The 15,829-nt window shown below is 40.6% G+C and overlaps 1 protein-coding gene across 4 annotated transcripts in view; it reads right to left on the bottom strand.

Moving 5' to 3' along the window:
* The window catches only part of ZNF638 (zinc finger protein 638), a 560,949-nt gene that overhangs the window by 121,446 nt on the left and 423,674 nt on the right, over positions 1-15,829 (bottom strand). For all 4 annotated transcript variants that reach the window (XM_053704339.1, XM_053704338.1, XM_053704337.1 and 1 more), the window contains exons 8-9: positions 15,065-15,184; positions 14,843-14,877 (exon numbers count right to left, since the gene is read on the bottom strand). In XM_053704339.1, coding sequence (XP_053560314.1) covers positions 14,843-14,877; positions 15,065-15,184 — 155 coding nt within the window. The remainder of the gene's footprint in view (positions 1-14,842; positions 14,878-15,064; positions 15,185-15,829) is intronic.

Raw genomic sequence — 15,829 nt, 5'->3', positions numbered from 1 at the left:
TACAAAAAACATAAGTAAACCAGGGTTTTCAACAAATACAACGGTCAAATTTGTTGACGTTTCGGGGAACTATCTCCCCTATTAAATACTGGTATTGCTGTTGTCAGGATATTTGTGAATATCAGTAGATAATTGGGTATTGCATGTCTGAGGTCAAAAATGGGATGCCTTGCTGATTACACATCAGAATTCATCTCAGACCCCTCTCCCCACTCACTATGCTAAATTACACCTTTGTTCAATACATTTGCTCAGATCAAAATCTATGACTTAAACAATTACCCTGATACTGACCTAATTCAGGATGCCCCCTGGGGTGACAAACAAAATGATGCACTGTTTCAGATAAGATAGCATAATCCCAGGATATTGTAAGCCAACAGATACATGTGATAATCAACAAGATGACTCACTAGGTTCCCTTTGAAGTCACAAAACAAAGAGATATTTGCAGACATGTGGAAATGCTGTGACTTAATCTTCATAATTATTTAAAATACCCAGATCATATTAAAAACATCTATATATATGTATTGATCTGAAAAATATACTTTGTTAGATAAATGACTGAGTTTAAATGAATAACTACATTTGTATTTATAAATGCCTAATTTATTTCAAAACAACATCTGTTTCTTTATTTTTCAGACATGGAATAAACCAAAAAGATGTCCTATAAATATTGATTATAAACATAAGTCCAGACACTGAATATTAAAATTATATCTACAAGTATACAATATTTATAATAATTGGAAAAGATGACAATATTCATCTTCTAAAATATTATAGGTGGAATAATCCTATTTGGATTTATAATTATGTGCTCGGTCAGACTAAATGGGCCATGTATGGAACATATAGTTCATTAAAATGCACTTATAATTTCCAGTATTTGGTAAACACTTTAATATATATATATATATATATATATATATATATATATATATATATATATATATATATATATATATATATATATATATATATATATATATATATATAATTAAACTGTCAGCAGTATTTGATAACGAAAATGTTTCTCTATTGTCTGTTACACCCGATGGAATAAAAATGGTATTGCAACCAAAAGGCATTTGGCTGCTCAGAGACACGTTTCCAAATAACCAATTAAAGACAAGCACCGATAGGACGTGTCCAAAACGTTCATCAATGATTAGAATAGAGGTGGGCTTTATCACTTGATAAAGTCTTATGCAAGAGGAAAAAGGGACAGATGCTGCTGAATTTTGACTCAGTCTCTATAAGGCAAAATTGAGCCTAACATTTTATTCTCAAAATTGCATATACCTCTTTATATATATGACGGTGAACAGATCCTATCTGAAAAAGCTAAAATTCATAAAATTGGTTATGTTGTAAAGTATACGAGATTGTTAAGTATATTTAAATCAAAAAGGTTCTCTATAGCTATAATTAAATTGTAGCTGTGATTTAAAAGGGTATTTTGTGTTTTAAATGTATGTCCCATTGGCCTGTGTAGCTTAGAAATAATTATATTGATGCAAAGTTATTTTATTGCTAGGAAAAATAATTTGTATGTTGGCATTTATAAAAGTCAGTGTTACTTATTGTGAAATCTCTTAGAAAATAAAAATGTATGCTTACCTGATAAATTTCTTTCTTGACACGATGAGTCCACGGATCATCTAATTACTATTGGGAATATCACTCCTGCCCAGCAGGAGGTGGCAAAGATCACAGCAAAGCTGTTAAACATCACCCCCCCTTCCCTCTAACCCCAGTCATTCAAACGAAGCAAGAGAGAAAGGAAGCAACAAGGTGCAGAGGTGTCTGAAGTTTATAACATACCAACAACCTGTCTAAGGAACAGGGCGGGCCATGGACTCATCGTGTCAAGAAAGAAAGAATTTTAATCGGGTAAGCATAAATTTTGTTTTCTTTCTAATGACACAATGAGTCCATCAAATTACTATTGGGAATCAATACCCAAGCTAGATTACACAGATAAGAGAGGGACAAGACAGGGAACCTAAACAGAAGGCACCAGTGCTTGAAGAACCTTTCTCCCAAGAGAGGCCTCAGCCGAGGTAAGTGTCAAATTTATAGAATTTTGAAAAAGTGTGGAGAGGACCAAGTTGCAGCCTTGCAAATTTGTTCCATAGAAGCTTAATTTTTGAATGCCCAAGAAGAGGAAACAGCCCTCATAGAATGAGCCGTAACTCTCTCAGGAGGGTGCAGTCCAGCAGTTTCATAGGCAAAATGAATGATACTCTTCAGCCACAAAGAAAGAAGCAGCCGTAGCTTTCTGTCCCTTACGTTTCCCAGAGAATACCAAACAAAGAGCAGAAGAATATAAAATAGAATTTTAAGGCAGGTACCACGTCCAGATTGTGCAGAAGTCGTTACTTCTGAGGAGGATTAGGACAAAAGGAAGGAACAACAATCTCCTGTTTAATGTTCTGGTCTGAAAATACTTTAGGAAGAAACCCTAATTTGGTACGTAAAACCACCTTATCCGAATGAAAAATAAGGTAAGGAGACTCGAACTGTAATGCTGAGAGCTGACACTCTACGAGCAGATGAAATAGCAACAAGAAACAAAAAAACTTTCCAGGATAACAACTAAATATCTAAGGAATGCATAGGTTCAAACGGAGCCCCTTGAATAACCTTGAGAACTAAATTAAGACTCCAGAGAGGAGTAACTGGTTTGAACACAGGCCTGAACCTGAATAAGGGCTGACAAAACGATTGCACGTCTGACGTCTGCTAGACGTTTATGTAACAAAATAGACAAAGCAGATAATATGACCCTTTAGGGAACTTGCCGATAAACCCTTCTCCAAACCTTCTTGAAGAAGACCGGATTCTAGGAATTCTAACTCTACTCCAAGAATAGCCCTTGGATTCACACCAATAGATATTTACGCCATCTCTTATGGTAAATCTTTCTAGTCACAGGCTTACGAGCCTGAAACATGGTCTCAATAACAGATTCCGGAAATCCCCGCTTTGATAAAATTAAGCAGTCAGCTTCAGAGAAACTAGATTTGGATGAAGGAAGAGCCCTTGAAGTAGAAGGTCCTTCCTCAACGAAGTCGCCAAGGTGGAAGAGATGACATGTCCACCAGGTCTGCATACCAAATTCTGCAAGGCCACGCCAGTGCAATAAGGATCACTGATGCATTCTTCTGCTTGATTCGAGCAATGACCCGAGATAGAAGAGTGAACGGAGGAAATAGGTATGCGAGACTGAAATTCCAAGGTACCGCCAGAGCATCTATCAGTACAGGCTGAGGGTCCCTTGACCCGTACCTCAGAAGTTTGGCATTCGGCCGAGATGCCATAAGATCCAATTCCGGCTGACCACACTTGAGAATCAGGCTGGAAAACACCTCTGGATGGAGCTCCCACTCCCCCGGGTGAAAGGTCTGCCTGCTCAGGAAGTCCACCTCCCAGTTGTCCACTCCTGGAATGTGGATCGTCGACAGAAAGCAATTGTGGGTCTCCGTCCACAGAATGATCTTGGCTACCTCTGTCATGGCCAAGGAACTCAGAGTTCCTCCCTGATGGTTGATGTAAGCCACTGAGGTTATATTGTCCGACTGGAACCAGATGAACCGGGCCGAGGCTAACTGAGGCCAGGCCAGAAGAGCATTGAAGATTGCTCTCAGTTCCAGAATGTTTATGGGTAGAACAGACTCCGACTGAGTCCATGTCGCCTGAGCCTTTAGAGAGCCGCATACTGATCCCCATCCCAGAAGGCTGGCATCTGTTGTCACAATCACCTAAGAGGGTCTGCGAAAGCAGGTCCCCTGGGAGGGAAGATCCTGTTCCATAATCCATTGCCGCTAACATCAGCCCGATTACCTCCATGCACTAAGCCACTGATGGTTGAGGAGAGGACTGAAGAACTAGGCAAGAATCGGAAATCTTTGATTTCCTGACATCTGTCAGAAAATTCTTCATTGATAAAGGAATCTATTATGCTTCCCAAGAAAATTACCCTTGAAATTGGAACGAAGGAACTCTTTTAAATTCACCTTCCATCCGTGAGACCGCAGGAAAGTTAACAATTCCGTGTGTGATCTTGCTTGTTGAAAGGAAGGCCATCCAGATAATGTGCCACAGCAATGCACCGCAATCTGAGCACCGCCAGCAGGGAACCCAGAACCTCTGAGAAATGTCTAGAAATGCAAACCTTAGAAACTTGTGATGGTCCCTATGGATGGGAACATGCAGGTACGCGTCCTTTAGATACACAGTAGTCAAATTTACCATCCTGGACCAAAGGAAGAATGGGACGAATAGTTTCCATCTTGAAGGACGGCACTCTGAGAAATTTGTTTAGACTCTTGAGATCTAAAATTGGTCTGAAGGTTCCCTCTTTTTTGAGAACCACGAACAGATTGGGATAGAACCCCAGACCACTTTCCTGCATTGGAACAGGAACTATCACGCCCAGGTCGGAGGTCCTGTACACTGTGTAAGAACGCCTCTTTTTGTCTGGACTACAGATAATCTTGAAAACAGAAATCTGGCCCTGGGAGGAAAGGTCTTTAACTTTAGCTTGTATCCCTGGGACACGATGTCCACTGCCCAGGGATCCTGCACATCTCGAACCAAAGTCTGAGTGAAGAATGAAAGTCTGCCCCCTACAAGATCCGGTGACGGATTGGGGGCTGGCCCTTCATGCTATCTGACTCAACAGCAGGCTTCTTGGATTGCTTTCCCTTGTTCCTTGGGCCTCCAGGAAGGTTCGGACTGCCCCTGCTTGGAGAAAGGAGTGGAAGGATTTCCCTTGAAATTTTGAAAGGAACGAAAATTACTCTGTCTTTTTTGTTTATTTCTCTTATCCTGAGGAAGTGTCCCTTTCCTCCCGTAATATCAGAAATTATTTCCGTCAAACCAGGTCCAAAGCAGGTCTTTTCTCCCTTGTAAGGAATCGCCAAAAGTTTAGCCTTAGATGACACATCCGCAGACCAAGATTTTAACCATAAAGCTCTGCGAGCCAGAATAGCAAAACTTGAAATCTTAGCTCCCAATTTAATAATCTGAAGGGAAGCATCTGTAATAAAGGAGCTGGCCAATTTAAGGGCCTTAATCCTATCCTGGATTTCTTTTTCTTCAATACAAACTGCGGGTTGTCATTGTAAACCCTGGTGTACATACATCTTCTTGAGTAACCCCTCTAGCTTTTTGTCCATAAGATCCTTAAAAGAACAACTATCCTCTATTGGAATAGCTCTCTTGGCTAGTGTGGAAATTGCCCCTTCCATCTTGGGTACCATCTGCCAAGATTCCTATAGGAAACATTTTTAAATATGGGGGATGGAGAAAAAGGGATACCCGGTCTCTCCCATTCCTTAGCAATGATTTCTGTAGCCCTATCTGGTACAGGACATACCTCCACCATGGAGGGAACATCAAAATACTTGTTTAACTAGACTTCTTAGGATTGACGACGGTAGTGCCGGAGTCGTCCAGGGTACCTAAAACCTCTGTAACAAACTGAGGTGTTCTAGCTTAAACCTGAAGGATACAACTTCAAAATCAGAAGGAGGAATTACACTGTCCGAGTCTGAGATTTCACCTTCAGATGCTACCGAAATATCCTCCTCAGGCTTCTGGGAGGGTGCATTTGAAATATCAACAGCTGTGTCAGTAACCTCACGTGCTGATTATTTACTTTTCCTCTTGCGCTTTCCCTGCAGCATGGGAAAAGCAGACAACGCATCAGAAACCGCAGAGGACAGGAGAGAAGCGATGTCTTGCAAAGTAACTCCAGACGGAGTAATGGAGGAAACACAGGGCACTGGCTGTATGGACGCTACATTTTGGGACACTTGAGGAGAAAGCTGCGGCATATTTTGAACATTGTCAGTAGACTCCTATGCGCCCTGGACAATGTTGGCTCAGAAAAACATAATTTATGCTTACCTGATAAATTCCTTTCTTCTGTAGTGTGATCAGTCCACGGGTCATCATTACTTGTGGGATATTAACTGCTCCCCTACAGGAAGTGCAAGAGGATTCACCCAGCAGAGTTGCTATATAGCTCCTCCCCTCTACGTCACCTCCAGTCATTCGACCAAGGACCAACGAGAAAGGAGAAGCCAAGGGTGTAGTGGTGACTGGAGTATAATTTAAAAAATATTTACCTGCCTTAAAAAACAGGGCGGGCCGTGGACTGATCACACTACAGAAGAAAGGAATTTATCAGGTAAGCATAAATTATGTTTTCTTCTGTTAAGTGTGATCAGTCCACGGGTCATCATTACTTGTGGGATACCAATACCAAAGCAAAAGTACACGGATGACGGGAGGGATAGGCAGGCTCTTTATACAGAAGGAACCACTGCCTGAAGAACCTTTCTCCCAAAAATAGCCTCCGAGGAAGCAAAAGTGTCAAATTTGTAAAATTTGGAAAAAGTATGAAGCGAAGACCAAGTTGCAGCCTTGCAAATCTGTTCAACAGAGGCCTCATTCTTAAAGGCCCAAGTGGAAGCCACAGCTCTAGTGGAATGAGCTGTAATTCTTTCAGGAGGCTGCTGTCCAGCAGTCTCATAAGCTAAACGAATTATGCTACGAAGCCAAAAAGAGAGAGAGGTAGCAGAAGCTTTTTGACCTCTCCTCTGACCAGAGTAAACGACAAACAGGGAAGACGTTTGTCGAAAATCTTTAGTTGCCTGTAAATAAAATTTAAGGGCACGAACTACATCCAGATTGTGCAAAAGACGTTCCTTCCTCGAAGAAGGATTTGGGCACAAGGATGGAACAACAATCTCCTGATTGATATTCCTGTTAGTGACTACCTTAGGTAAGAACCCAGGCTTAGTACGCAGAACTACCTTATCCGAGTGAAAAATCAAATAAGGAGAATCACAATGTAAGGCTGATAACTCAGACTCTTCGAGCCGAGGAAATAGCCATTAAAAATAGAACTTTCCAAGATAACAACTTTATATCAATGGAATGAAGGGGTTCAAACGGAACACCCTGTAAAACGTTAAGAACAAGGTTTAAACTCCATGGTGGAGCCACAGCTTTAAACACAGGTTTAATCCTGGCCAAAGCCTGACAAAAAGCCTGAACGTCTGGAACTTCTGACAGACGCTTGTGTAACAGAATGGACAGAGCTGAGATCTGTCCCTTTAAGGAACTAGCGGATAACCCCTTTTCTAAACCTTCTTGTAGAAAAGACAATATCCTAGGAATCCTAACCTTACTCCAAGAGTAACCTTTGGATTCGCACCAATATAGGTATTTACGCCATATTTTATGGTAAATCTTTCTGGTGACAGGCTTCCTAGCCTGTATTAAGGTATCAATAACTGACTCAGAAAAACCACGCTTTGATAAGATCAAGCGTTCAATTTCCAAGCAGTCAGCTTCAGAGAAGTTAGATTTTGATGTTTGAAAGGACCCTGAATCAGAAGGTCCTGTTTCAGAGGTAACTACCAAGGTGGACAGAATGACATGTCCACCAGATCTGTATACCAAGTCCTGCGTGGCCATGCAGGCGCTATTAGAATCACTGATGCTTTCTCCTGTTTGATTCTGGCAATCAATCGAGGAAGCATCGGGAAAGGTGGAAACACATAAGCCATCCTGAAGGTCCATGGTGCTGTCAAGGCATCTATCAGGACCGCTCCCGGATCCCTGGATCTGGACCCGTAGCGCGGAAGCTTGGCGTTCTGTCGAGACGCCATGAGATCTATCTCTGGTTTGCCCCAACGTGGAAGTATTTGGGCAAAGACCTCTGGATGAAGTTCCCACTCCCCCGGATGAAAAGTCTGACGACTTAAGAAATCCGCCTCCCAGTTCTCCACTCCCGGGATGTGGATTGCAGACAGGTGGCAAGAGTGAGACTCTGCCCAGCGAATTATCTTCGATACTTCCATCATTGCTAGGGAGCTTCTTGTCCCTCCCTGATGGTTGATATAAGCTACAGTCGTGATGTTGTCCGACTGGAACCTGATGAACCCCCGAGTTGCTAACTGGGGCCAAGCCAGAAGAGCATTGAGGACTGCTCTCAATTCCAGAATGTTTATTGGAAGAAGACTCTCCTCCTGATTCCATAGTCCCTGAGCCTTCAGAGAATTCCAGACAGCGCCCCAACCTAGTAGGCTGGCGTCTGTTGTTACAATTGACCAGTCTGGCCTGCTGAATGGCATTCCCCTGGACAGATGTGGCCGATAAAGCCACCATAGAAGAGAATTTCTGGTCTCTTGAATGGAATGAAGGACACGGCATGCATTTTGAAGTTTTGTTAACCTGTCCTCTGTCAGGTAAATCTTCATTTCTACAGAATCTATCAGAGTCCCCAGGAAGGGAACTCTTGTGAGTGGAAAGAGAGAACTTTTCTCTTCGTTCACTTTCCATCCATGCGACCTTAGAAATGCCAGTACTATCTCTGTATGAGATTTGGCAGTTTGAAAGCTTGAAGCTTGTATCAGTATGTCGTCTAAGTACGGAGCTACTGAAATTCCTCGCGGTCTTAGTACCGCCAGAAGAGTGCCCAGAACCTTTGTGAAGATTCTTGGAGCCGTAGCCAGTCCGAATGGAAGAGCTACAAACTGGTAATGCCTGTCTAAAAAGGCAAACCTTAGATACCGGTAATGACTTCTGTGAATCGGTATGTGAAGGTAAGCATCCTTTAAATCCACTGTGGTCAAGTACTGACCCTCTTGGATCATGGGCAAAATTGTTCGAATAGTTTCCATCTTGAACGATGGAACTCTTAGGAATTTGTTTAGGATCTTTAAATCCAAGATTGGCCTGAAGGTTCCCTCTTTTTGGGAACTACAAACAGATTTGAGTAAAACCCTTGTCCTTGTTCCAACCGCGGAACTGGATGGATCACTCCCATTAATAAAAGATCTTGTACGCAGCGTAGAAACGCTTCCTTCTTTGTTAGGTTTGTTGACAACCTTGACAGATGAAATCTCCCTCTTGGGGGAGAGGATTTGAAGTCCAGAAGGTATCCCTGAGATATGATCTCCAACGCCCAGGGATCCTGAACATCTCTTGCCCAAGCCTGGGCGAAGAGGGAAAGTCTGCCCCCCACTAGATCCGGTCCCGGATCGGGGGCCCTCAATTCATGCTGTCTTAGGGGCAGCAGCAGGTTTTCTGGCCTGTTTGCCCCTGTTCCAGGACTGGTTAGGTTTCCAGCCTTGTCTGTAGCGAGCAACAGCTCCTTCCTGTTTTGGTGCAGAGGAAGTTGATGCTGCTCCTGCTTTGAAATTACGAAAGGAACGAAAATTGGACTGTCTAGCCTTGGCTTTGGCCTTGTCCTGAGGCAGGGCATGACCTTTACCTCCTGTAATGTCATCAATAATCTCTTTCAAGCCGGGCCCGAATAAGGTCTGCCCTTTGAAAGGAATATTAAGCAATTTAGATTTAGACGTAACATCAGCTGACCAGGATTTTAGCCACAGAGCTCTGCGTGCCTGAATGGCGAATCCTGAATTTTTAGCCGCAAGTTTAGTTAAATGTACTACGGCATCTGAAATAAATGAATTAGCTAACTTAAGGAATTTAAGTTTGTGTGTGATGTCATCTAGTGTGGATGATTGAAGTGTCTCTTCCAGAGACTCAAACCAAAATGCTGCTGCAGCCGTGACAGGCGCAATACATGCAAGAGGTTGCAATATAAACCCTTGTTGAACAAACATTTTCTTAAGGTAACCCTCTAATTTTTTATCCATTGGATCTGAAAAAGCACAGCTATCCTCCACTGGGATAGTGGTACGCTTAGCTAAAGTAGAAACTGCTCCCTCCACCTTAGGGACCATTTGCCATAAGTCCCGTGTGGCGGCGTCTATTGGAAACATTTTTCTGAATATAGGAGGGGGTGAGAAAGGCACACCGGGTCTATCCCACTCCTTAGTAACAATGTCAGTAAGTCTCTTAGGTATAGGAAAAACGTCAGTACTCGTCGGTACCGCAAAATATTTATCCAACCTACACATTTTTTCTGGGATTGCAACTGTGTTACAATCATTCAGAGCCGCTAATACCTCCCCTAGTAACACACGGAGGTTCTCAAGCTTAAATTTAAAATTTGAAATGTCTGAGTCCAGTTTATTTGGATCAGAACCGTCACCCACAGAATGAAGCTCTCCGTCTTCACGTTCTGCAAACTGTGACGCAGTATCAGACATGGCCCTTGCATTATCAGCGCACTCTGTTCTCATCCCAGAGTGATCACGTTTACCTCTTAGTTCTGGTAGTTTAGCCAAAACTTCAGTCATAACAGTAGCCATATCTTGTAATGTGATTTGTAATGGCCGCCCAGATGCACTCGGCGCTACAATATCACGCACCTCCTGAGCGGGAGATGCAGGTACTGACACGTGAGGCGAGTTAGTCGGCATAACTCTCCCCTCGTTGTTTGGTGAAATATGTTCAATTTGTACAGATTGACTATTTTTTAAAGTAGCATCAATACATTTAGTACATAAATTTCTATTGGGCTCCACTTTGGCATTAACACATATAGCACAGAGATATTCCTCTGAATCAGACATGTTTAACACACTAGCAAATAAACAGCAACTTGGAAATACTTTTCAAAGTAATTTACAAATAATATGAAAACGAACTGTGCCTTTAAGAAGCACAGAAAATATTATAACAGATAAAATAATTAAGTTATAGCATCAATCTTTGTCAGAATATACAGTTTTAGCAAAGGATTGTTCCCCTCAGCAAATGATAACTAACCCAGGCAGCAGAAAAAAATACACAAATAAACGTTTTTTATATCACAGTCAATACAATCAGCACAGCTCTGCTGTGAATGATTACTTCCCTCAAAAAAGACTCTTGAGATCCCTGAACTCTGTAGAGATGAACCGGATCATGCATGTAGAAAATGAACCTCTGACTGAGTTTTTCTGATGCATAGTGAAAGCACCAAAATGGCCCCTCCCCCACACACATAACAGTGAGAGGGATCAGTGAACTGCTCTAATTTAAATCAAAACTATTGCCAAGTGGAAAAAAAGTGCCCAAAACATTTTTTCACCCAGTACAGGTATACCTCACTTTACAGCGCTTCACTTTACAGCGATTCGCTAATACAGCGCTTTGTGGAGCTGAAGTTCAACCTCCAAGGATTATGAAATAGTGCTGTAATCATTGTGAGTTTGCAAGAAAAGTGTCTGGCACCATTTTGTTATGCGCAGTTCACTCTTTTTACAGCTTTACAGTGCAATCTGTGTCTCAGTGCTATAGTTTGGCAAATTTTACTACAGTACTGTACTGTACTTACAAGTACAGTATTTATTGAATACTGTGCTGTGCTAGTGTTAAACTAAACTTAGCACTATTGCACCCCTAATATATGTTAGTTCAAACATGTTTTCAAGTTTTTAAACAAACTGGCAAGTGGAAAGAAAGCTAAAACTGCCTTGTTTCACTTTAAGGCAGTTTTCACTTTACAGCGGGGCTCCGGTCCCTAACCCGCTGTATGAGCGGGGTATACCTGTACCTCAGAGAAAAAAACGTTTTTACATGCCAGCAAAAAAAACGTTTTACCTCAATAATTAATTGTCATTTAAAACCTATTGCAAGTCCCTGCAAAATAGGTTAAGTCTATGTATACAGTTTAAAAGCCAGAGAAGTACCATTTCCCAGAAAACTGAAGTGTAAAATATACATACATGACAGCCTGATATCAGCTACATCTACTGCATTCAAGGCTGAGTTTACATTATAACGGTATGGCAGGATTTTCTCATCAATTCCATGTCAGAAAACAATAAACTGCTACATACCTCTTTGCAGATTAATCTGCCTGCTGTCCCCTGATCTGAAGTTTACCTCTCCTCAGATGGCCGAGAAACAGCAATATGATCTTAACTACTCCGGCTAAAATCATAGAAAAACTCAGGTAGATTCTTCTTCAAATTCTACCAGAGAAGGAATAACACACTCCGGTGCTATTATAAAATAACAAACTTTTGATTGAAGATATAAAAACTAAATATATCACCATAGTCCTCTCACACATCCTATCTAGTCGTTGGGTGCAAGAGAATGACTGGAGGTGACGTAGAGGGGAGGAGCTATATAGCAACTCTGCTGGGTGAATCCTCTTGCACTTCCTGTAGGGGAGCAGTTAATATCCCACAAGTAATGATGACCCGTGGACTGATCACACTTAACAGAAGAAAAAAGCATTTCCCTATAATGTAAAGTTCTCTCAATACACGAGTAATAGAAAGGGATTGGTGGTTCAACATTAGCCTAAAAAAAAAACGAACATGTAACATCTTGCAGGGCCTCTTGGTCCATCTTTATTCACTCCAAAACAATGAAGTAAAAAAAAAAAAAAACTGACAAAAAAAAACACGTTACTGTTCCTTTAAATATTTTGACATAAACCGTTTTATTATTTAGCAATAAAATAAAATGACATAAGTAGTAATGAAATGCTCCGGACACTTTTACACCTCAGCTTAACTTTGCTAAGGTGCTTACCTGCCTAACACCAGATATTATAGGCTGTTAAATGATCCAGACTTAATTTATTTATTGTGGAGATGAAGTCCGCAATTACTGTCAAAAACAAAGACAAAGTGTTCTGTGTCACAGAACACCGGAACTATGAGGGGAAAGAGCGCAACAAATGTTGGCGCTTCCGTAGGCCCCGCCCATCGTGGGCGTTACCAGAAAAAACTTCCCTCAGGTCTTTTAACCATAGTATGCCGTTTAAATGACACGCAATTTAAAAACACCACCTCTGAGCCTGCTCCTCATCCCCAGTGCCTGCTATTACTGCCCAAAATAATTATTCTCCATGTCGCAAGAGAATTATTATAATCTGTCCCATTTTATAATGTATTTTAAAGTGCCATCTTTTATTCTGAACGTATCCCAAGAAAATAAAAAATTAGCACTTACCTTTACACATCTGCCCGGCAGCAAGGCAGCTCACTAGGTTTGAGAGGCAAGATCCCTCACATGGACCTGTGGAAAAAAAAAAAAAGACTGAATAATCTTATTCAGGATTTAGAAATAGGGCAGCATCAGTATATGGGAGGCGCAGTGAGAATTATGTACCACAAGTTCCCATTGTTTGAAAGCCACCACTGCTCTACTGAAGAGACTGATATGGACTACAGCTACACCCTAGAACAAAAGCAGCACAAGCTTGCACTACTTAAATAATAAAATCTTGCTTGAAGAATCTTTTACTAACACCCAACATTACCACTTCCTTGCTCTAACATAGGCAAAGAGAATGACTGGAGTGGGAGGGAAGGGAGGAGCTATTTAACCGCACTGCTGTGGTGCTCTTTGCCGCTGGGCAGGAGTGATATTCCCAATAATAATTAGATGGTCTGTGGACTCATCAGGTCATTAGAAAGAAATTGGCATATAAATTGGCTGTTGCTTTAATACACAATTTCTGGTGGTTTAATTGAAGATAGATATATGGATAGATATATAACACATACGTTTAGTCATTAGAAGCCAATAATCCACTAGATATTGTGAATTGATGGGTAAAAAAAAAAAAAAAAAATTGTGAAAGCCTTGGCAGCATTGAGACAAAAAGGAGATTAAGAGTAAATGCAGATGTTTGAACTTCACACTCTAAGTAGGCTTGTTAAACTTCCAATACTCTTAGGAGAGTATCCCCCTGCCTCTAGGGAGGTATTTATTGTCCAGAAGACAAGGAAGGTGCAAAAAGGCTGAACTGCTGCAAATCTTCTTAGTTGAAGGCTAATGCAAGGTAGGGCTCATATGCTAATAACTAAGCCCTTAAAGGCTACCTCTAATATGAATGCATTTGACAATTTTGACAGCTAGAGGGTGTTAGTTCATATGTTTCATATAGAAAACATTGTGCTCATGCATGTGAACTTATTTAAGAGTCAGCACTAATTGCCTGAAATACAAGTCTATCAAAAGATCTGAGATAAGGAGGCAGTCAGCAGAAGCTTAGATACAGGGTAATTAGAGGTAAAAAGTATATTTCTATAACAGTGTTGGGTGTGCAAAATTGGGGAACGGTAAATAAAGGGATTAGCTATCTTTTTAAACAACATTTTTGGTGTTAACTATCTCTTTAACAGCACCGTACTGACGTCCATATATCAGGCAGACAAATGGTTCATAAGTTATACTGGAAGGAGGCATGGGAATTTCCCTGCGACATCCAGAAGCTAACATTCACCAAAACTGTAAGAGAATAACATGGCTATTAGCAACTCCCCTGTCCTCTCTTGCAGGAAATAATCCATTGAGAATAAAATCAGAATCTTCAGAAGAGCACCTCTCTGCCAACCTTCATGAAATGAGACAAAGAACGAAGTCGGAGGTATATTTAATGCTTGTTTGGGGTGTCTTTGCCTCCTCCTGGTGGCCAGGTATAGTATTTACCATAGGTTATGAATTTTTTTTGGGTCTCTCACTGCCATTAGAAGAAAAAACTGTTGTAATATTTTAGGGCATTTTATCATTGTTTAAAACAGTTAAAGGTCAGCTGAACACATCTTTGTGTAGCCACTAAACACAAGTTAGCTGCTGCCAAGTATATTTTTGAAATGTGTGTTTATACATGACCATACAAACAGCCCAAAAAGAAAATGGGGAGGAAAATGGCCCAAAAAGAAAAATATGCAAAAGGTAAAAAAACAGTATTAAGGCTATTTCCACCTCCCTCTAGTCATGGCTGTTTTACTGCAGTCTACGGCTTAAATGTTTGCACATGTGCAGCAACTCTCCTTCAGAAACCCGCAGTGTAACCTAGTTTCCAAAATAGCGGTACCCATAATTAGAGGGAGATGCATGAAATGTATTTAGTATTTTAAAGTTGATAAATAATCAGAAACAGAAATACCTTGCTTTGTTCTCCTTAATTTGAGATGCTTCAGGCTAGAAGATAAGAATACATATATATAAAAATATAAGAACTGATAAACATTCAAAAACTGATCATATACAACAAAATAGAGAAGAATGAGAATCATAGCTCTTGGTGTTAAGACAAAGGAACATATACACAGCTAGAATAAAAAGATTGTGCCACTTAACATATGTATTTATAAGATTATAAATATACCGCTTTCTTTTGTCCAGCCAAGCATAGAGTTATTTGCTTGCTTTGGATCATCACGGCTGTAGTTTCACTGAATTTCACAGCAGCAGTGGCTGCTTCTTTAAAGTTAGTTTCTATGTATGCCTGTAATATGAAAAATATTAGATCAATAATCTGTCTACCAAACAGCATTGATGAAGAAAACTTTACATAGACACAATTTAACTACTAGGAGAAATTTAATGCATCATAAAAAATATAATTAAATGATTGCGCTGTACTTTCATTATTTAGTTTTGTCTGCTTTTCCTGTAATTTAACTCTAAATATTGTGTGGGGTTTTTATTACCCACAGAGAGGTAGGAGTGAATTGTGTAGGAACAAGACTGACCGTGCTACAATCTGCACAATGACTGCTTGATTAATGCATGAAGCTCATTTACGTATGTGCCTAATTATACAGAGGAGAAAAAACATAATTTATGTAAGAACTTACCTGATAAATTCATTTCTTTCATATTAACAAGAGTCCATGAGCTAGTGACGTATGGGATATACATTCCTACCAGGAGGGGCAAAGTTTCCCAAACCTTAAAATGCCTATAAATACACCCCTCACCACACCCACAAATCAGTTTAACGAATAGCCAAGAAGTGGGGTGATAAGAAAAAGTGCGAAGCATATAAAATAAGGAATTGGAATAATTGTGCTTTATACAAAAAAATCATAACCACCACAAAAAAGGGTGGGCCTCATGGACTCTTGTTAATATGAAAGAAATGAATTTA

Source organism: Bombina bombina, chromosome 2 (assembly GCF_027579735.1).
Source record: "Bombina bombina isolate aBomBom1 chromosome 2, aBomBom1.pri, whole genome shotgun sequence".
Classification (NCBI taxonomy): Eukaryota; Metazoa; Chordata; class Amphibia; order Anura; family Bombinatoridae; genus Bombina; species Bombina bombina.
Note: the sequence above shows the minus strand (reverse complement) of the source record. Positions and strands in the feature narration are given on the sequence as shown.